Here is a 20,703-nt window from a genome sequence, read left to right as displayed (position 1 = left end):
GTGTGAGTGAGGGTGTGTGAGAGTGGGTGTGTGAGTGAGGGTGTGTGAGTGAGGGTGTGTGAGTGAGGGTGTGTGAGTGAGGGTGCGTGAGCGAGGAGGGTGTGAGAGTGAGGGTGTGTGAGTGAGGCTGTGTGAGTGACGGTGCGTGAGCGAGTGAGGGTGTGTGAGTGAGGGTGTGTTTGTGAGGGTGTGTGCGTGACGGTGTGTGAGCGAGTGAGGGTGTGTGAGTGAGGGTGTGTGAGTGAGGGTGTGTGAGTGAGGGAGTGTGAGAGAGCTGTGTGAGTGAGGGTATGTGAGTGAGGGTGAGTGAGTGAGGGTGTGTGAGTGAGGGTGTGTGAGTGAGGGTGTGCGTGTGTGAGAGGGTGTGTGAGTGAGGGTGTGAGAGTGAGTCAAGGTGTGTGAGTGACGGTGTGTTTGTGAGGGTGTGTGAGTGAGTGAGTGTATGTGAGTGAGGGTGTGTGAGTGAGGGTGTGTGAGTGAGGGTGTGTAAGTGAGGGTGCGTGAGCGAGTGAGGTTGTGTGAGTGAGGGTGTGTTTGTGAGGGTGTGTGAGTGACTGTGTGTGAGCGAGTGAGGGTGTGTGAGTGAGGGTGTGTGAGTGAGGGTGTGTGAGTGAGGGTGTGTGAGTGAGGGTGTGTGAGTGAGGGTGTGTGAGTGAGGGAGTGTGAGTGAGCTGTGTGAGTGAGGGTATGTGAGTGAGGGTGAGTGAGGGTGTGTGAGTGAGGGTGTGTGAGTGAGGGTGTGCGTGTGTGAGAGGGTGTGTGAGTGAGGGTGTGAGAGTGAGTCAAGGTGTGTGAGTGACGGTGTGTTTGTGAGGGTGTGTGAGTGAGTGAGGGTATGTGAGTGAGGGTGTGTGAGTGTGGGTGTGTGAGTGACGGTGTGTGAGTGACGGTGTGTGAGTGAGGGTGTGTGAGTGAGGGTGTGTGAGTGACGGTGTGTGAGTGAGGGTGTGTGAGAGAGGGTTTATGAGTGAGGGTGTGTGAGTGTGGGTGTGTGAGTGAGAGTGTGAGTGAGGTTGTGTGAGTGAGGGTGTGTGAGTGAGGGTGTGTGAGTGAGGGTGTGTGAGTGAGGGTGTGTGAGTGAGGGTGTGTGAGTGAGGGTGTGTGAGTGTGGGTGTGTGAGTGACGGTGTGTGAGTGATGGTTTATGTGTTAGAGTGGGTGATTGCACTTTGCTGATAGAGGGTGAGTGAGTGAGAATGTATGTTTTAGGGTTGATGAGTTAGAGTGGGTGAGTGCGCGGTGCTGAAAAAAGGTGAGTGAGAGTATGTGAGTGAGGGTGTGTGTGTGAGGGTGTGTGAGTGAGAGTGTGTGAGTGAGGGTGTGTGAGTGAGAGTGTGTGAGTGAGCTGTGTGAGTGAGGGTATGTGAGTGAGGGTGTGTGAGTGAGTGTGGGTGTGTGAGTGACGGTGTGTTTGTGAGGGTGTGTGAGTGAGGGTGTGTCAGTGAGGGTGTGTGAGTGAGGGTGTGTGAGTGAGGGTCTGTGAGTGAGGGTGTGTGAGAGAACTGTGTGAGTGAGGGTATGTGTGTGAGGGTGAGTGAGTGACTGTGTGTTTGTGAGGGCGAGTGAGTGAGATTAGTGAGAGTGTGTGAGTGAGCCGTGTGAGTGTGGGTATGTGAGTGAGGGTGTGTGGGTGAGTGAGGGTGTGTGAGTGACGGAGTGTTGTGAGGGTGTGTGAGTGAGTGTGTGTGAGGGTGTGTGAGTGAGGGTGTGTGAGTGAGGGTGTGCGTGTGTGAGAGGGTGTGTGAGTGAGGGTGTGTGAGTGAGGGTGTGTGAGTGAGGGTGTGTGAGTGAGGGTGGGTGAGTGAGTGTGGGTGAGTGAGGGTGGGTGAGTGAGGGCGTGTGAGTGAGGGCGTGTGAGTGAGGGCGTGTGTGTGAGGTTGTGTGAGTGAGAGTGTGTGAGTGAGAGTGTGTGAGTGAGCGTGTGTGAGTGAGGGTCTGTGCGTGAGGGTATGTGAGTGTGAGTGTATGAGGGTGTGTGAGTGAGGGTGTGTGAGTGAGGCTGTGTGAGTGAGGGTGTGTGAGTGAGTGAGGGTGTGTGAGTGAGGGTGTGTGTGAGTGTGGGTGTGTGAGTGAGGGTGTGTGAGTGAGGGTGTTTGAGTGAGCGTGTGTGAGTGAGGGTGTCTGAGTGAGTGAGGGTGTGTGAGTGAGGGTGTGTTTGTGAGGGTGTGTGAGTGAGGGTATGTGAGTGAGGGTGTGTGAGTGAGGGTGTGTGAGTGAGGGTGTGTGTGAGTGAGGGTGTGTGAGTGAGGGTGTGTGAGTGAGGGTGTGTGAGTTAGTGTGTGTGAGTGAGGGTGTGTGAGTGAGGGTGTGTGAGTGAGCGTGTGTGAGTGAGCGTGTGTGAGTGAGCGTGTGTGAGTGAGCGTGTGTGAGTGAGGGTGTGTGAGTGAGGGTCTGTGAATGAGAGCGTGTGAGTGAGGGTGTGTGAGAGTGGGTGTGTGAGTGAGGGTGTGTGAGTGAGGGTGTGTGAGTGAGGGTGTGTGAGTGAGGGTGTGTGAGTGAGGGTGCGTGAGCGAGGAGGGTGTGTGAGTGAGGGTGTGTGAGTGAGGGCGTGTGAGTGACAGTGCGTGAGCGAGTGAGGGTGTGTGAGTGAGGGTGTGTTTGTGAGGGTGTGTGCATGACGGTGTGTGAGCGAGTGAGGGTGTGTGAGTGAGGGTGTGTGAGTGAGGGTGTGTGAGTGAGGGTGTGTGAGTGAGGTTGTGTGAGTGAGGGAGTGTGAGAGAGCTGTGTGAGTGAGGGTATGTGAGTGAGGGTGAGTGAGTGAGGGTGTGTGAGTGAGGGTGTGTGAGTGAGGGTGTGCGTGTGTGAGAGGGTGTGTGAGTGAGGGTGTGAGAGTGAGTCAAGGTGTGTGAGTGACGGTGTGTTTGTGAGGGTGTGTGAGTGAGTGAGGGTATGTGAGTGAGCGTGTGTGAGTGAGGGTGTGTGAGTGAGGGTGTGTAAGTGAGGGTGCGTGAGCGAGTGAGGTTGTGTGAGTGAGGGTGTGTTTGTGAGGGTGTGTGAGTGACGGTGTGTGAGCGAGTGAGGGTGTGTGAGTGAGGGTGTCTGAGTGAGGGTGTGTGAGTGAGGGTGTGTGAGTGAGGGTGTGTGAGTGAGGGTGTGTGAGTGAGGGAGTGTGAGTGAGCTGTGTGAGTGAGGGTATGTGAGTGAGGGTGAGTGAGGGTGTGTGAGTGAGGGTGTGTGAGTGAGGGTGTGCATGTGTGAGAGGGTGTGTGAGTGAGGGTGTGAGAGTGAGTCAAGGTGTGTGAGTGACTGTGTGTTTGTGAGGGCGAGTGAGTGAGATTAGTGAGAGTGTGTGAGTGAGCCGTGTGAGTGTGGGTATGTGAGTGAGGGTGTGTGGGTGAGTGAGGGTGTGTGAGTGACGGAGTGTTGTGAGGGTGTGTGAGTGAGTTTGTGTGAGGGTGTGTGAGTGAGGGTGTGTGAGTGAGGGTGTGCGTGTGTGAGAGGGTGTGTGAGTGAGGGTGTGTGAGTGAGGGTGTGTGAGTGAGGGTGGGTGAGTGAGGGTGGGTGAGTGAGGGTGGGTGAGTGAGGGCGTGTGAGTGAGGGCGTGTGTGTGACGGTGTGTGAGTGAGAGTGTGTGAGTGAGAGTGTGTGAGTGAGCGTGTGTGAGTGAGGGTCTGTGCGTGAGGGTATGTGAGTGTGAGTGTATGAGGGTGTGTGAGTGAGGCTGTGTGAGTGAGGGTGTGTGAGTGAGTGAGGGTGTGTGAGTGAGGGTGTGTGTGAGTGTTGGTGTGTGAGTGAGGGTGTGTGAGTGAGGGTGTGTGAGTGAGGGTGTTTGAGTGAGCGTGTGTGAGTGAGGGTGTCTGAGTGAGTGAGGGTGTGTGAGTGAGGGTGTGTTTGTGAGGGTGTGTGAGTGAGGGTATGTGAGTGAGGGTGTGTGAGTGAGGGTGTGTGAGTGAGGGTGTGTGTGAGTGAGGGTGTGTGTGAGTGAGGGTGTGTGAGTGAGGGTGTGTGAGTGAGGGTGTGTGAGTGAGTGTGTGTGAGTGAGGGTGTGTGAGTGAGGGTGTGTGAGTGAGGGTGTGTGAGTGAGCGTGTGTGAGTGAGCGTGTGTGAGTGAGCATGTGTGAGTTAGCGTGTGTGAGTGAGGGTGTGTGAGTGAGGGTCTGTGAATGAGAGCGTGTGAGTGAGGGTGTGTGAGAGTGGGTGTGTGAGTGAGGGTGTGTGAGTGAGGGTGTGTGAGTGAGGGTGTGTGAGTGAGGGTGCGTGAGCGAGGAGGGTGTGAGAGTGAGGGTGTGTGAGTGAGGCTGTGTGAGTGACGGTGCGTGAGCGAGTGAGGGTGTGTGAGTGAGGGTGTGTTTGTGAGGGTGTGTGCGTGACGGTGTGTGAGCGAGTGAGGGTGTGTGAGTGAGGGTGTGTGAGTGAGGGTGTGTGAGTGAGGGAGTGTGAGAGAGCTGTGTGAGTGAGGGTATGTGAGTGAGGGTGAGTGAGTGAGGGTGTGTGAGTGAGGGTGTGTGAGTGAGGGTGTGCGTGTGTGAGAGGGTGTGTGAGTGAGGGTGTGAGAGTGAGTCAAGGTGTGTGAGTGACGGTGTGTTTGTGAGGGTGTGTGAGTGAGTGAGTGTATGTGAGTGAGGGTGTGTGAGTGAGGGTGTGTGAGTGAGGGTGTGTAAGTGAGGGTGCGTGAGCGAGTGAGGTTGTGTGAGTGAGGGTGTGTTTGTGAGGGTGTGTGAGTGACTGTGTGTGAGCGAGTGAGGGTGTGTGAGTGAGGGTGTGTGAGTGATTGTGTGTGAGTGAGGGTGTGTGAGTGAGGGTGTGTGAGTGAGGGTGTGTGAGTGAGGGAGTGTGAGTGAGCTGTGTGAGTGAGGGTATGTGAGTGAGGGTGAGTGAGGGTGTGTGAGTGAGGGTGTGTGAGTGAGGGTGTGCGTGTGTGAGAGGGTGTGTGAGTGAGGGTGTGAGAGTGAGTCAAGGTGTGTGAGTGACGGTGTGTTTGTGAGGGTGTGTGAGTGAGTGAGGGTATGTGAGTGAGGGTGTGTGAGTGTGGGTGTGTGAGTGACGGTGTGTGAGTGACGGTGTGTGAGTGAGGGTGTGTGAGTGAGGGTGTGTGAGTGACGGTGTGTGAGTGAGGGTGTGTGAGAGAGGGTTTGTGAGTGAGGGTGTGTGAGTGTGGGTGTGTGAGTGAGAGTGTGAGTGAGGTTGTGTGAGTGAGGGTGTGTGAGTGAGGGTGTGTGAGTGAGGGTGTGTGAGTGAGGGTGTGTGAGTGAGGGTGTGTGAGTGAGGGTGTGTGAGTGTGGGTGTGTGAGTGACGGTGTGTGAGTGATGGTTTATGTGTTAGAGTGGGTGATTGCACTTTGCTGATAGAGGGTGAGTGAGTGAGAATGTATGTTTTAGGGTTGATGAGTTAGAGTGGGTGAGTGCGCGGTGCTGAAAAAAGGTGAGTGAGAGTATGTGAGTGAGGGTGTGTGTGTGAGGGTGTGTGAGTGAGGGTGTGTGAGTGAGCTGTGTGAGTGAGGGTGTGTGAGTGAGAGTGTGTGAGTGAGGTTGTGTGAGTGAGCTGTGTGAGGGAGTGTGTGTGAGTGAGGGTGTGTGAGTGAGGGTGTGTGAGTGAGGGAGTGTGAGTGAGCTGTGTGAGTGAGGGTGTGTGAGTGAGGGTGTATGAGTGAGGGTGTGTGAGTGAGCTGTGTGAGGGAGGGTGTGTGAGTGAGGGTGTGTGAGTGAAGGTGTGTGAGTGAGGGTGTGTGAGTGAGCTGTGTGAGTGAGGGTATGTGAGTGAGGGTGTGGGAGTGAGGGTGTGTGAGTGAGGGTGTGTGAGTGAGCTGTGTGAGTGAGGGTATGTGAGTGACGGTGTGTGAGTGAGTCAGGGTGTGTGAGTGAGTCAGGCTGTGTGAGTGAGTGAGGGTGTGTGAGTGAGGGTGTGTGAGTGAGGGTGTGTGAGTGAGGGTGCGTGTGAGTGAGGGTGTGTGAGTGAGGGTGTGTGAGTGAGGGTACGTGTGAGTGAGGGTGTGTGAGTGAGGGTTGATGTGTTAGAGTGGGTGATTGCAGTTTGCTGATAGAGGGTGAGTGAGTGAGAATGTATGTTTTAGGCTTGATGAGTTAGAGTGGGTGAGTGCGCGGTGCTGAAAAAAGGTGAGTGAGAGGGGATGTGTGAGTGTGTGTACGAGGGTGTGTGAGTGAGGGTGTATGAGGGTGTGTGTGTGATGGTGTGAGGATGTGTGAGTGAGGGTGTGTGAGTGAGGGTGTGTGTGAGTGTGTGTACGAGGGTGTGTGAGTGAGGGTGTATGAGGGTGTGTGTGTGATGGTGTGAGGATGTGTGAGTGAGGGTGTGAGTGAGGGTGTATGAGGGTGTGTGTGTGAGGGTGTGTGAGTGAGGGTGTGTGAGTGAGGGTGTGTGTGAGTGTGTGTACGAGGGTGTGTGAGTGAGGGTGTATGAGGGTGTGTGTGTGAGGGTGTGAGTGAGGGTGTATGAGGGTGTGTGTGTGAGGGTGTGAGGGTGTGTGAGTGAGGGTGTGTGAGTGAGGGTGTGTGTGAGTGTGTGTACGAGGGTGTGTGAGTGAGGGTGTATGAGGGTGTGTGAGTGAGGGTGTGAGTGAGGGTGTATGAGGGTGTGTGTGTGAGGGTGTGTGAGTGAGCGTGTGTGAGTGAGGGTGCGTGTGAGTGTGTGTACGAGGGTGTGTGAGTGAGGGTGTATGAGGGTGTGTGTATGAGGGTGTGTGACTGAGGGTGTGTGTGAGGGTGTATGAGTGAGGGTGTGAGTGATGGTGTGAGTGAGGGTGTATGAGTTGTCTGTGCGTGAGAATGCGTGAGTATGTGTGTGTGAGTGAAGGTGTCTGATTGAGGGTTGAAGAGTTAGAGTGAGTGAGTGCGGGTTGTGGAAAGAGGGTGAGTGAGTGTGAGCGAGGGTGGGTGGGTGAGAGAGATTCAGGGAGGGCGAGTAAGTGAGGGTAGGTGAGTGAGTGAGGGTGTGTGAAACAGGGTGTGTGTGAGTGAGTAAGACTGAGTGAGTGAGAGTGAGTGAGTGTGGGGGAGTGATCATTCCCAAGTGCTCCCCGCCCATTAGGACGATATTTCTCTGGCTGATTTTCCGCTCAGGCTCAGCTTTCTGTTGCCAGTTGTCCACAGCCGAGCTGCGGGATCCTCCATTCGGGTCCACCACCCCCACCTCCTCCTCTTCCTCTCCATCGATCCTGTCCTGATTATCCACATTGATCAGCTTTCAGTAACACCGGCTGTGTGCAGTCAGACAGCAGTGTAGCTCACTGGGCAGTTGCTTTAATACTTTCAGTAACACCGGCTGTGTACAGGCAGACAGCAGTGTAGATCACTGGGCAGCTGCTTTGATACTTTCAGTAACACGGGCTGTGTACAGTCAGACAGCAGTGTAGATCACTGGGCAGCTGCTTTAATACTTTCAGTAACACCGGCTGTGTACAGTCAGACAGCAGTGTAGATCACTGGGCAGCTGCTTTAATACTTTCAGTAACACCGGCTGTGTACAGTCAGACAGCAGTGTAGATCACTGGGCAGCTGCTTTAATACTTTCAGTAACACCGGCTGTGTACAGTCAGACAGCAGTGTAGATCACTGGGCAGCTGCTTTAATACTTTCAGTAACACGGGCTGTGTACAGTCAGACAGCAGTGTAGATCACTGGGCAGCTGGTTTCATACTTTCAGTAACACCGGCTGTGTACAGTCAGACAGCAGTGTAGATCACTGGGCAGCTGCTTTAATACTTTCAGTAACACCGGCTGTGTACAGGCAGACAGCAGTGTAGATCACTGGGCAGCTGCTTTAATACTTTCAGTAACACCGGCTGTGTACAGTCAGACAGCAGTGTAGCTCACTGGGCAGTTGCTTTAATACTTTCAGTAACACCGGCTGTGTACAGTCAGACAGCAGTGTAGATCACTGGGCAGCTGCTTTAATACTTTCAGTAACACCGGCTGTGTACAGTCAGACAGCAGTGTAGATCACTGGGCATCTGCTTTAATACTTTCAGTAACACCGGCTGTGTACAGTCAGACAGCAGTGTAGCTCACTGGGCAGTTGCTTTAATACTTTCAGTAACACCGGCTGTGTACAGTCAGACAGCAGTGTAGATCACTGGGCAGCTGCTTTAATACTTTCAGTAACACCGGCTGTGTACAGTCAGACAGCAGTGTAGATCACTGGGCATCTGCTTTAATACTTTCAGTAACACCGGCTGTGTACAGTCAGACAGCAGTGTAGATCACTGGGCAGCTGCTTTAATACTTTCAGTAACACCGGCTGTGTACAGTCAGACAGCAGTGTAGATCACTGGACAGCTGCTTTAATACTTTCAGTAACACCGGCTGTGTACAGTCAGACAGCAGTGTAGATCACTGGACAGCTGCTTTAATACTTACAGTAACACCGGCTGTGTACAGTCAGACAGCAGTGTAGATCACTGGACAGCTGCTTTAATACTTTCAGTAACGCCGGCTGTGTACAGTCAGACAGCAGTGTAGATCACTGGGCAGCTGCTTTAATACTTTCAGTAACACCGGCTGTGTACAGTCGGACAGCAGTGTAGATCACTGGGCAGCTGCTTTAATACTTTCAGTAACACCGGCTGTGTACAGTCAGACAGCAGTGTAGATCACTGTGCATCTGCTTTAATACTTTCAGTAACATGGGCTGTGTACAGTCAGACAGCAGTGTAGATCACTGGACAGCTGCTTTAATACTTTCAGTAACACCGGCTGTGTACAGTCAGACAGCAGTGTAGATCACTGGGCAGCTGCTTTAATACTTTCAGTAACACCGGCTGTGTACAGTCAGACAGCAGTGTAGATCACTGGGCAGCTGCTTTAATACTTTCAGTAACATGGGCTGTGTACAGTCAGACAGCAGTGTAGATCACTGGACAGCTGCTTTAATACTTTCAGTAACACCGGCTGTGTACAGTCAGACAGCAGTGTAGATCACTGGGCAGCTGCTTTAATACTTTCAGTAACACGGGCTGTGTACAGTCAGACAGCAGTGTAGATCACTGGGCAGCTGCTTTAATACTTTCAGTAACACCGGCTGTGTACAGTCAGACAGCAGTGTAGATCACTGGGCAGCTGCTTTAATACTTTCAGTAACATGGGCTGTGTACAGTCAGACAGCAGTGTAGATCACTGGACAGCTGCTTTAATACTTTCAGTAACACCGGCTGTGTACAGTCAGACAGCAGTGTAGATCACTGGGCAGCTGCTTTAATACTTTCAGTAACACCGGCTGTGTACAGTCAGACAGCAGTGTAGATAACTGAGCAGCTGCTTTAATACTTTCACTAACACCGGCTGTGTACAGTCAGACAGCAGTGTAGATCACTGGGCAGCTGCTTTAATACTTTCAGTAACACCGGCTGTGTACAGTCAGACAGCAGTATAGATCACTGGACAGCTGCTTTAATACTTTCACTAACACCGGCTGTGTACAGTCAGACAGCAGTGTAGATCACTGGGCAGCTGCTTTAATACTTTCAGTAACACCGGCTGTGTACAGTCAGACAGCAGTGTAGATCACTGGGCATCTGCTTTAATACTTTCAGTAACACCGGCTGTGTACAGTCAGACAGCAGTGTAGCTCACTGGGCAGTTGCTTTAATACTTTCAGTAACACCGGCTGTGTACAGTCAGACAGCAGTGTAGATCACTGGGCAGCTGCTTTAATACTTTCAGTAACACCGGCTGTGTACAGTCAGACAGCAGTGTAGATCACTGGGCATCTGCTTTAATACTTTCAGTAACACCGGCTGTGTACAGTCAGACAGCAGTGTAGATCACTGGGCAGCTGCTTTAATACTTTCAGTATCACCGGCTGTGTACAGTCAGACAGCAGTGTAGATCACTGGACAGCTGCTTTAATACTTTCAGTAACACCGGCTGTGTACAGTCAGACAGCAGTGTAGATCACTGGACAGCTGCTTTAATACTTACAGTAACACCGGCTGTGTACAGTCAGACAGCAGTGTAGATCACTGGACAGCTGCTTTAATACTTTCAGTAACGCCGGCTGTGTACAGTCAGACAGCAGTGTAGATCACTGGGCAGCTGCTTTAATACTTTCAGTAACACCAGCTGTGTACAGTCAGACAGCAGTGTAGATCACTGGACAGCTGCTTTAATACTTTCAGTAACGCCGGCTGTGTACAGTCAGACAGCAGTGTAGATCACTGGGCAGCTGCTTTAATACTTTCAGTAACACCGGCTGTGTACAGTCGGACAGCAGTGTAGATCACTGGACAGCTGCTTTAATACTTTCAGTAACACCGGCTGTGTACAGTCAGACAGCAGTGTAGATCACTGGGCAGCTGCTTTAATACTTTCAGTAACACCGGCTGTGTACAGTCAGACAGCAGTGTAGATAACTGAGCAGCTGCTTTAATACTTTCACTAACACCGGCTGTGTACAGTCAGACAGCAGTGTAGATCACTGGGCAGCTGCTTTAATACTTTCAGTAACACCGGCTGTGTACAGTCAGACAGCAGTATAGATCACTGGACAGCTGCTTTAATACTTTCACTAACACCGGCTGTGTACAGTCAGACAGCAGTGTAGATCACTGGGCAGCTGCTTTAATACTTTCAGTAACACCGGCTGTGTACAGTCAGACAGCAGTGTAGATCACTGGGCATCTGCTTTAATACTTTCAGTAACACCGGCTGTGTACAGTCAGACAGCAGTGTAGCTCACTGGGCAGTTGCTTTAATACTTTCAGTAACACCGGCTGTGTACAGTCAGACAGCAGTGTAGATCACTGGGCAGCTGCTTTAATACTTTCAGTAACACCGGCTGTGTACAGTCAGACAGCAGTGTAGATCACTGGGCATCTGCTTTAATACTTTCAGTAACACCGGCTGTGTACAGTCAGACAGCAGTGTAGATCACTGGGCAGCTGCTTTAATACTTTCAGTAACACCGGCTGTGTACAGTCAGACAGCAGTGTAGATCACTGGACAGCTGCTTTAATACTTTCAGTAACACCGGCTGTGTACAGTCAGACAGCAGTGTAGATCACTGGACAGCTGCTTTAATACTTACAGTAACACCGGCTGTGTACAGTCAGACAGCAGTGTAGATCACTGGACAGCTGCTTTAATACTTTCAGTAACGCCGGCTGTGTACAGTCAGACAGCAGTGTAGATCACTGGGCAGCTGCTTTAATACTTTCAGTAACACCGGCTGTGTACAGTCAGACAGCAGTGTAGATCACTGGACAGCTGCTTTAATACTTTCAGTAACGCCGGCTGTGTACAGTCAGACAGCAGTGTAGATCACTGGGCAGCTGCTTTAATACTTTCAGTAACACCGGCTGTGTACAGTCGGACAGCAGTGTAGATCACTGGGCAGCAGCTTTAATACTTTCAGTAACACCGGCTGTGTACAGTCAGACAGCAGTGTAGATCACTGTGCATCTGCTTTAATACTTTCAGTAACATGGGCTGTGTACAGTCAGACAGCAGTGTAGATCACTGGACAGCTGCTTTAATACTTTCAGTAACACCGGCTGTGTACAGTCAGACAGCAGTGTAGATCACTGGGCAGCTGCTTTAATACTTTCAGTAACACCGGCTGTGTACAGTCAGACAGCAGTGTAGATCACTGGGCAGCTGCTTTAATACTTTCAGTAACATGGGCTGTGTACAGTCAGACAGCAGTGTAGATCACTGGACAGCTGCTTTAATACTTTCAGTAACACCGGCTGTGTACAGTCAGACAGCAGTGTAGATCACTGGGCAGCTGCTTTAATACTTTCAGTAACACGGGCTGTGTACAGTCAGACAGCAGTGTAGATCACTGGGCAGCTGCTTTAATACTTTCAGTAACACCGGCTGTGTACAGTCAGACAGCAGTGTAGATCACTGGGCAGCTGCTTTAATACTTTCAGTAACATGGGCTGTGTACAGTCAGACAGCAGTGTAGATCACTGGACAGCTGCTTTAATACTTTCAGTAACACCGGCTGTGTAAAGTCAGACAGCAGTGTAGAGCACTGGGCAGCTGCTTTCATACTTTCAGTAACACCGGCTGTGTACAGTCAGACAGCAGTGTAGATCACTGGGCAGCTGTGTACAGTCAGACAGCAGTGTACATCACTGGGCAGCTGCTTCAATACTTTCAGTAACACCCGCTGTGTAAAGTCAGACAGCAGTGTAGATCACTGGGCAGCTGCTTTAATATTTTCAGTAACACCGGCTGTGTAAAGTCAGGCAGCAGTGTAGATAACTGAGCAGCTGCTTTAATACTTTCAGTAACACCGGCTGGGTACAGTCAGACAGCAGTGTAGCTCACTGGACAGCTGCTTTAATACTTTCAGTAACACCGGCTGTGTACAGTCAGACAGCAGTGTAGATCACTGGGCAGCTGCTTTAATACTTTCAGTAACACCGGCTGTGTACAGTCAGACAGCAGTGTAGATCACTGGGCAGCTGCTTTAATACTTTCAGTAACACCGGCTGTGTACAGTCAGACAGCAGTGTAGATAACTGAGCAGCTGCTTTAATACTTTCACTAACACCGGCTGTGTACAGTCAGACAGCAGTGTAGATCACTGGGCAGCTGCTTTAATACTTTCAGTAACACCGGCTGTGTACAGTCAGACAGCAGTATAGATCACTGGACAGCTGCTTTAATACTTTCACTAACACCGGCTGTGTACAGTCAGACAGCAGTGTAGATCACTGGGCAGCTGCTTTAATACTTTCAGTAACACCGGCTGTGTACAGTCAGACAGCAGTGTAGATCACTGGGCAGCTGCTTTCATACTTTCAGTAACACCGGCTGTGTACAGTCAGACAGCAGTGTAGATCACTGGGCAGCTGCTTTCATACTTTCAGTAACACCGGCTGTGCACAGTCAGACAGCAGTGTAGATCACTGGGCAGCTGCTTTAATACTTTCAGTAACACCGGCTGTGTACAGTCAGACAGCAGTATAGATCACTGGACAGCTGCTTTAATACTTTCAGTAACACCGGCTGTGTACAGTCAGACAGCAGTGTAGATCACTGGACAGCTGCTTTAATACTTTCAGTAACACCGGCTGTGTACAGTCAGACAGCAGTGTAGATCACTGGACAGCTGCTTTAATACTTACAGTAACACCGGCTGTGTACAGTCAGACAGCAGTGTAGATCACTGGACAGCTGCTTTAATACTTTCAGTAACGCCGGCTGTGTACAGTCAGACAGCAGTGTAGATCACTGGACAGCTGCTTTAATACTTTCAGTAACACGGGCTGTGTACAGTCAGACAGCAGTGTAGATCACTGGGCAGCTGCTTTAATGCCGATGTAATTTCATTTTCCACAAAACAATTTAGAACTGGGACAATGAACATTCCTGCGACTTAACGGATTTTCATTTTGCAAATGGGATTTTTGTGCCCGTAAACGTCTTGTCATATTGTGTCAGAGAGAGTGTGTTGTGTTTATTCATTCTTGTGATCTAGGCTCGGCCAGCATTTATCTTCCATCCCTCATTGACTTTGAGAAGGTGCTGAGCTTCCTTCTTTAACCATTGCAGTCCATGTGGTGTTTCCCCGAGTCCGATACATGATTTTGAACCAGCGGCAGTGCAGGAACGGTGATATATTTTATAGTCATGATGGCGAATGGTGAGGAGGGGAACTTCCAGTTGGTGATGTTCCCATGTGTCTATTGTCCTTGTCCAAATGGCCGCTGTCATCGGTTTGGAAAATGCTGCCCACGGAGACACGATGAGCTTCAGCAGCGGATCTTTAGATAGTAGACAGGCGTTGGGGAGTCAGAAGATGGGTTTTTTCACCGCAGGATTCCTCACCTTTGATCTGTTCTTCTGGCCTCAAAATTTCTATGACTCGCCCAGATCACTTTCTGGTCCATGTTAATCACCAGGAGGTTGTTCGTGGTTTTCAATGATGGTAATGCCAGTCAATGTCAAGGGGCGGTGGTTAGATCTGTTCTTACTGGAGGTGGGCATTGCCTTCAATTGGGTGACTTGACTGTTACTTACCACTTGTCGGCCAGAACCGGATAGAGCCTCCATGTTGCTTTATTTACAGGTTTATTCAGTGACTGCACAGTTGCAAATTGTGCTGAGCATGATGCAATCATCTGCCATCAACCCCTGTTCAGACCTGATGATGGAAAGAAGGTCATTGATGAACAAGCTGGAGATGGCTGGACCTGGGACACTGCCCTGAAGAAGTCTCGCAGTGATGTCCTGGAACTGAGCTGATTGGCCTCCAGCAATGGAATCCATCCACCTTGGTGCTGGTTGTGACTCCAACCAGCGGAGATTCTTCCCCTGATTCCCATCCATTCATTCTTTGGTTGGGCTGCTTGAGGTCACACGTTTCAATGCTGCCTTGATTTGGCGGCACGGCAGCACAGTGGTTAACCCTGTTGCTTCACAGCACCAGGGACCCGGGTTCGATTCCCACTTGGGTCATTGCCTGTGCGGAGTCTGCACGTCCTCCCCAGAGTCTGCGTGGGTTTTATCCGGGTGATCCGGTTTCCTCCCACAAGTCCCGAAAATCGACCTGTTAGGTGGTTTGGATATTCCGAATTCTCCCTCTGTGTACCTGAACAGGCGCCAGAGTGTGGTGACTGGGGGCTTTTCACAGTAACTTCATTGCAGTGTTAATGTAAGCCTACTTGTGACAATAATAATGATTATTATTATTGATGTTAGTTCAGTCGCTCTCACCTGTGTATCTGAAAGTGTGTGCGTGCCTGAGTGTGTGTGTGAGGGAGAATGTGGGAATGTGTCTGAGAGCCTGTAACTGTGTCTATGTATGTGTCTGCATGCATGCGTGTGAATGCGTGTGTGTGTTTCTGGAGAGATGGATCAAGAGAGTGGGGGAGAGAGAGTACACGTGTGAGTGTGTGTGTGCGAGAGAGTATCTGTGTGTGAGAGAATATCTGTGTGTGAGAGCGCGATTGTGTGTATTTGTGCGAGTGACAGGATGTGTGTGTGTGAGGAGCAAAATAGTGTGCGCAGGAGAGAGACTGCATGCGCAAAATTATATGTGTGAGAGGGCATGTGTGTGAAAGAGTGCTTTCACAAGAGAGCATGTGCGTGAGAGAGCATGTATGCACCAAAGCATGTGAGTGAGACAGCATGTATGTGAGTGAGCATGTGTGCGAGAGATCATGTGTGTGAGAGCGCGCGTGTGAGTGTGTAACAGACCGTATGTGTGAGAGAGCATGTGTGCAAGAGAGCATATGTGTGAGAGAGCATGTGTGTGAGAGAATGTGTGCATGAGACAGCATGTGTGCAAAGGTACATGTGTGTGAGAGAGCATGTGTGAGAGAGCATGTGTGCGAGAAATCATGAGTACGAGAGAGGCCATGAGTTGTGCGAGAGAGTGTGTGTGCAAGAGAGAATGAGAGAGTGTGTGTGGGTGAGAGCGTGTGTGTGAGAGAGCGTGTGGGTGAGAGCATGAGTGTGAGAGAGTGGGTGTATGAGAGAGTGTGTATGTGAGAGATCAAGTGTATGAGAGAGCATGTGAGTGAGAGGGCATGTGTGTCGGGGAGCGTGTGTGCAAGAGAGCGTGAGTGTGAGAGATATGTGATTGAGAGCGTGTGTGTGAGAAAGCATGTGTCGGAGAGTACATGGGTGTGAGAGCATGTGTGCAACAGAGCAAGTGTGTGAGAAAGCATATGCGTGAGAGATCATGTGTGTAAACGAGCATGAGTGTGAGTGAGCAAGTGAGAGAGAGAGTGTGTGCGTGAGAGTGTGAGTATCAGAGCGCATGGGTATGAGAGAGCATGTATGCAAGAGAGGATATATGTGTGAGAGAGCAGGAGTACAAGAGAGCATGTGTGTGCGAGAGGCCGTGTGTGTGAGAGAGCGTGTCTGTGAGAGGGCGTGTGTGTGAGAGCATGTGTGTGAGAGAGCATGCCTACGAGAGAACATGCATGTCAGAGAGAGTGTATGTGTGAGAGAGTGTATGTGTGAGAGAACGTTTTTGTGTTGGAGAGATGTGTGTGACAGGGCATGTGTGTGAACGAGCATGTGTGCAAGAGATAATGTGTGCGAGAGTGCATGTGTGTGAGAGTGTGTGTCTGTGAATGATTGTGTATGTGAGTGAGATTGGTAAAGCGTGTAAGAGAGAGTGTGTGAGTGTGAGAGAAGAAGATTGTCTGTGAAAGAGAGAGAGGGATAATGTGCCTGTGTGTGTGAGAGAGCGAGTGACAGTCTGTTGGTGTGTGAGGGAGAGTTGGAGAGAGAGAAAGTTGGAGACAGAGAGTATGTAAGAGAATGAGTGTGTGAGGCAGTGCGTGTGTGACCGAGTGTGTGTGTGAGAGAGACTGTGTTTTTGAAGAGCTATCGTGTATGTGAGAGTTTCTGTGAGAGACAGTGTCTGTGTGTTTGAGGAATAGTCCGGGTTTCTGGGAGAGAGGGAGTGTGTGAGGGAGAAACAGTGTGCGGATGAGAGTGTACCTAGTGTGTCAAATTTCACTCTGAAACACAGGGGAACGAATCATTCAAACTGCTTGATTCTAATTGATAAATAGTCAACTTACGACAAATGAAATTTAATAACCTCTTTGAAATTAAACTGATATTAATTTCAAACTCCCTTCGCCTTTCAGCTATTTCTCCTGTCTGTCTGAACTGGGCAGAATGTATTTTCACTGAGAATGAACGCATTAAATATAACAGATTGAGGGGAGTTTAATGTCTGTGACAGAGATCCAGTGTTTGATAAGAAATAAACAAACCAGGAAACATTCACATTGGAAAATGATTACCTGATTTGATCCAATGTCTTAATTAAATACAGTATGAAGTCTTACAACACCAGGTTAAAGTCCAACAGATTCACCTGAGGAAGGAGCAGTGCTCCGAAAGCTAGTGACATCGAAACAAACCTGTTGGACTTTAACCTGGTGTTGTAAGACTTCGTACTGTGCTCACCCCAGTCCAACGCCGGCATCTCCACATCTTAATTAAATACAATCACAAAACAATGGAGGCGGGCCACCTCATCAACTGGAGCAAATAAATGTATTGTTTTCTAAATTATTTTCAGTACAATTAAACATTCTCCAATAGCTTTGATATCACACGCCAGTATGCTACTCAATTGTAGCAGTTAATTTATGTTGAATTAGTTAGTACTAATGTCGCATTGCAAGTTATTGCCAATTGTCAATTAGTTGACCTATCAGCTGATTTGTACTCTATAATATAAATAATAAAACATGGTTCTCTGTAATTCAAAACCTGCTCCTGCCTGAAATTTGATAAATAATTTGGATTTAATTAAATATTAATCTTCAAATTATCGGATGGAATAATTCAGGCATGTGTAATATCTAATCTGTTTGTTAAAGCGGTATTCCCGAATTGATAAACTGTTGTAACTCGAAACAATATATATAACAATAAAGTCCTTGGTAGTTTGTGATCAATAAAAATGCCTCTTTTCCCCTAACAGTTGTGTTTTAAGCAGTTTCAAACACGTAAACTTTTTGCATTTAACCAGAAAACGTGTAACCGCTCAACGTCACCGAGTTTAAACAATGCAGAAACAATGCGGGAACAATGCAGAAACAATGCAGGAACAATGCAGAAACAATGCAGAAACAATGCAGAAACAATGCAGGAACAATGCAGAAACAATGCAGGAACAATGCAGAAACAATGCAGAAACAATGTAGAAACAATGCAGAAACAATGTAGAAACAATGCAGGAACAATGCAGAAACAATGCAGAAACAACGCAGAAATGATGCAGGAACAATGCAGAAACAATGTAGAAACAATGCAGAAACAATGCAGAAACAATGCAGAAACAATGCAGAAATGATGCAGGAACAATGCAGAAACAACAAACCACTTCACAAATTGTACATATTCAAAGTCACCCAGGCACACAATCCCCTCAGCAGGAACCTAACATTTCTAAAACATCTGAATATAGAATCCAGCAAACCAGTTCGCCACCAAATATATGAATTATCAAACTAAATAGAAGTATGGAAGAACAGCAAGTATAGTGTGGAGGTGGGGTCTGTCCAGAATAATATTAACATTTTACCCCATTTTATTCATATTTGACCACGTTTCAAACATATTTCAAACATATTTAAACACTTAATGTTTGCAGTAGATGGTAAAAGCTGCAACCATGAGATGTCGCCGAGATGAAACATTGCAGAAAAGCCAAGCTGTGATTGTAGTCACAAGTTATGTTCTCTTAACATAAGTGCGGAAAGAGCGTCTTATCCGTGGTTTAGTTAAAATGTAATTATCACGTTTTAAGAACCATTCTGAAATCCTGACTGTTTTCTACCTACACTCGTGCGTCAAACGTCTTGCTTTCATTCAATCACAAAACATGGAACCGCTCAGTATCACCGAGTATAAAGAATATAGAAACGCCAGCACAGTTTCATAAATTTTACTCATTCAGTCACCCAGACACCATCTACTCAGCAGAAAAACACGAAATCACATCATCGAGGGGCTGAACTCATTTTATGGAGAAGTAGCTCCATTAAGAAACACTTCCAACAAAAACAAACAACATTTCAAGAAAATCTCAATTTAGAATTCACCAAATCGGCTTTTCGTCAAATGAATGAAAAATTAAACCAAACAGAAATATGGAAGAATATCATCAGCATTGTGGATAAGCAGAAAGTGTTCAATAAATTAACACAGAAACTATAGCATATTTTGTGAATGTTGGGTTCGATTTCTAACACATGTGCAGGTAAAACGCACAGCCACCAGATGTCACCGAGATTAAACATTTCAGAAACGCCGAACTTTTTAACAGACACCAGATATTTAAAGTAACCCAGCCACACAGTATCCTCAGCAAATAAACATCAAATCACAACACCCAGGGACTGAATCCCTCAGCAGAACCTTTTGTCAAGAGACAGAGTAATTCTATAACCCTTTTCAGCAGAATCACATGAAACATTGCAACAAAATCACAATACAGAATCCACCAAACTCAGATTTCACTGAACAACTGAATTGTTAAAATAGAAAACAATAAAACAAAGTCTGAAATAAAACAGTTCATAAATAATGGAATGGTTCTTACCTGCAGTCACCGTCACCATGGTCCCCTGTCCCCAGTAGCTCATGGCGTCACAGTGTCACATTCCCTGGGCAGCTCCGTACAATAACCGGACCTGCACAAAATAGACAGAAATCCACCATTATTTTAAATATTCACAAACCAGAGACAAGGTAAAGTCACGGTAAATTTTCATTAAAATAGAATTGTATTTATGGATATCGCTTGCTGTTCAGAAATGACCCGAATGTTTTATATTTCACAGATTAACACAAGAACATGTTTTTGAAAATACCAACGGTTGAGTGAATAATTGTCACAGATTTTTCCATATTAAATCTTATTATTTGGGCAGTGCTGGACATAAATAATTCTTTACTGTAAATAAAGTTGGATTGTAAAAGCGAGCACTGACCCAGCCTCAGTTAATTAGTGCTGAGGGGCTTTTTGTATTGACAGTAACTGCTGTGCCCCCAGGTAGCACAGTGAGACACAGCGTGTCAAATACTGCGGCAGACTGTTAACTGTAAAATACAGAGATTTAATTTCACTGTTCACTCAAAAAACTAACTCTGTCTCTTCCAAGAGCGAATCTGAGTTATTTCAGCTTGTCCTGGTCATTACATTTATAAAGAGGATCGGAACACTTTTAAACTCTCTGGGCACATTTAGCGTGTCGGTCAACAATGATAAAGTGGAAGATTTTTATACCTTTTTACAAACTAATATTGTGTTTTATTTAAGCCTCATTTATGTTGACAATCCTGCTGTGGCCCTGATCACCAATTTGAACAAACTCTTTGACTGAGGTTTTTGTGTGAGGATGTCGCTGTGCACGGCACCGTGACCCCCCTGTCTGGACTCACAGTGACAGACACCCGCGCAAAAACTGCACTCACTCTCTGTTCAGTCCTGCCGCTCAATGTTCACTTCAAATAGACAATTACTTCTGATCGAATTTACAATTTAGACAGCAGTTCATAAAACGCAATGTACAAATACTTTCTCCAAGTATCAGAAATAATACAACGATGAGTATATCCAGGTCTGTAATTACTGAAACTGTGAACAGTAAACATCAACAGACAAAAGCTAATACTTTCAGATCGATTGGTTTGTTCGGTTTTACTGTTTAATTTTCTCTGTGTTAGTTATGTAAGAAGCAGCTTGTGTTTTGACTCTGGTCACTGACATCAATATTACATTTGAGTCAAGTACTGACCTTCAGGTTAAGGTGTAAGTTGCTGAATTCCCTCTCGAGCTGTTCTTGTGCGGGTCCAGCCCTGGTTCCTCTCGCTGTGTTCTCTTGCGCAGTAATAGATGGCGGTGTCTTCGGTCTTAAGGTTCGTCATGGCCAAAGAGAAGATGTTGTTTGAAGTGTCTTTGGGCGCAGTAAATCGATCTTTAATTGCTGGGGCGTAGCTGCTGCCCGATGAAGTATAGTAATATACCAACCACTCCAGCCCCTGACCGGGAACCTGCCGGACCCACTGCATGCCATAGCTGCCAAGATTGAACCCGCTGGCTTTACAGGTCAGCCTCAGGGAGCCTCCGGGACGCCCGGTCTCTGCCTCCGGCTGAGTCAACACAACATCCGACTGGACACCTGTAAAAATACATCAAAAAGCCCGAGGATTAATGCTGGTGAAATGATTGGTGACTCTGGAACATTCCAGAGAGAGACTAACACTGAGACAGTAACAGTGAGAGACTTGGACAATAAAAACTACTCACGGGATAAGA

The 20,703-nt window shown here is 48.3% G+C and overlaps 1 gene segment (V, D, J or C); it reads right to left on the bottom strand.

Annotated features, from left to right (window-relative positions):
- LOC140418597 (Ig heavy chain C region-like) overlaps positions 1-19,023 on the bottom strand; it is a 57,879-nt gene extending 38,856 nt beyond the window's left edge. Inside the window, 1 exon segment of the C gene segment in view lies at positions 18,985-19,023. Within this exon segment, the coding sequence occupies positions 18,985-19,003 (19 nt within the window).
- Between the last annotated feature and the right edge of the window lie 1,680 nt (positions 19,024-20,703).

This window comes from Scyliorhinus torazame, chromosome 5 (genome assembly GCF_047496885.1).
Source record: "Scyliorhinus torazame isolate Kashiwa2021f chromosome 5, sScyTor2.1, whole genome shotgun sequence".
Lineage (NCBI taxonomy): Eukaryota > Metazoa > Chordata > Chondrichthyes > Carcharhiniformes > Scyliorhinidae > Scyliorhinus > Scyliorhinus torazame.
Note: the sequence above shows the minus strand (reverse complement) of the source record. Positions and strands in the feature narration are given on the sequence as shown.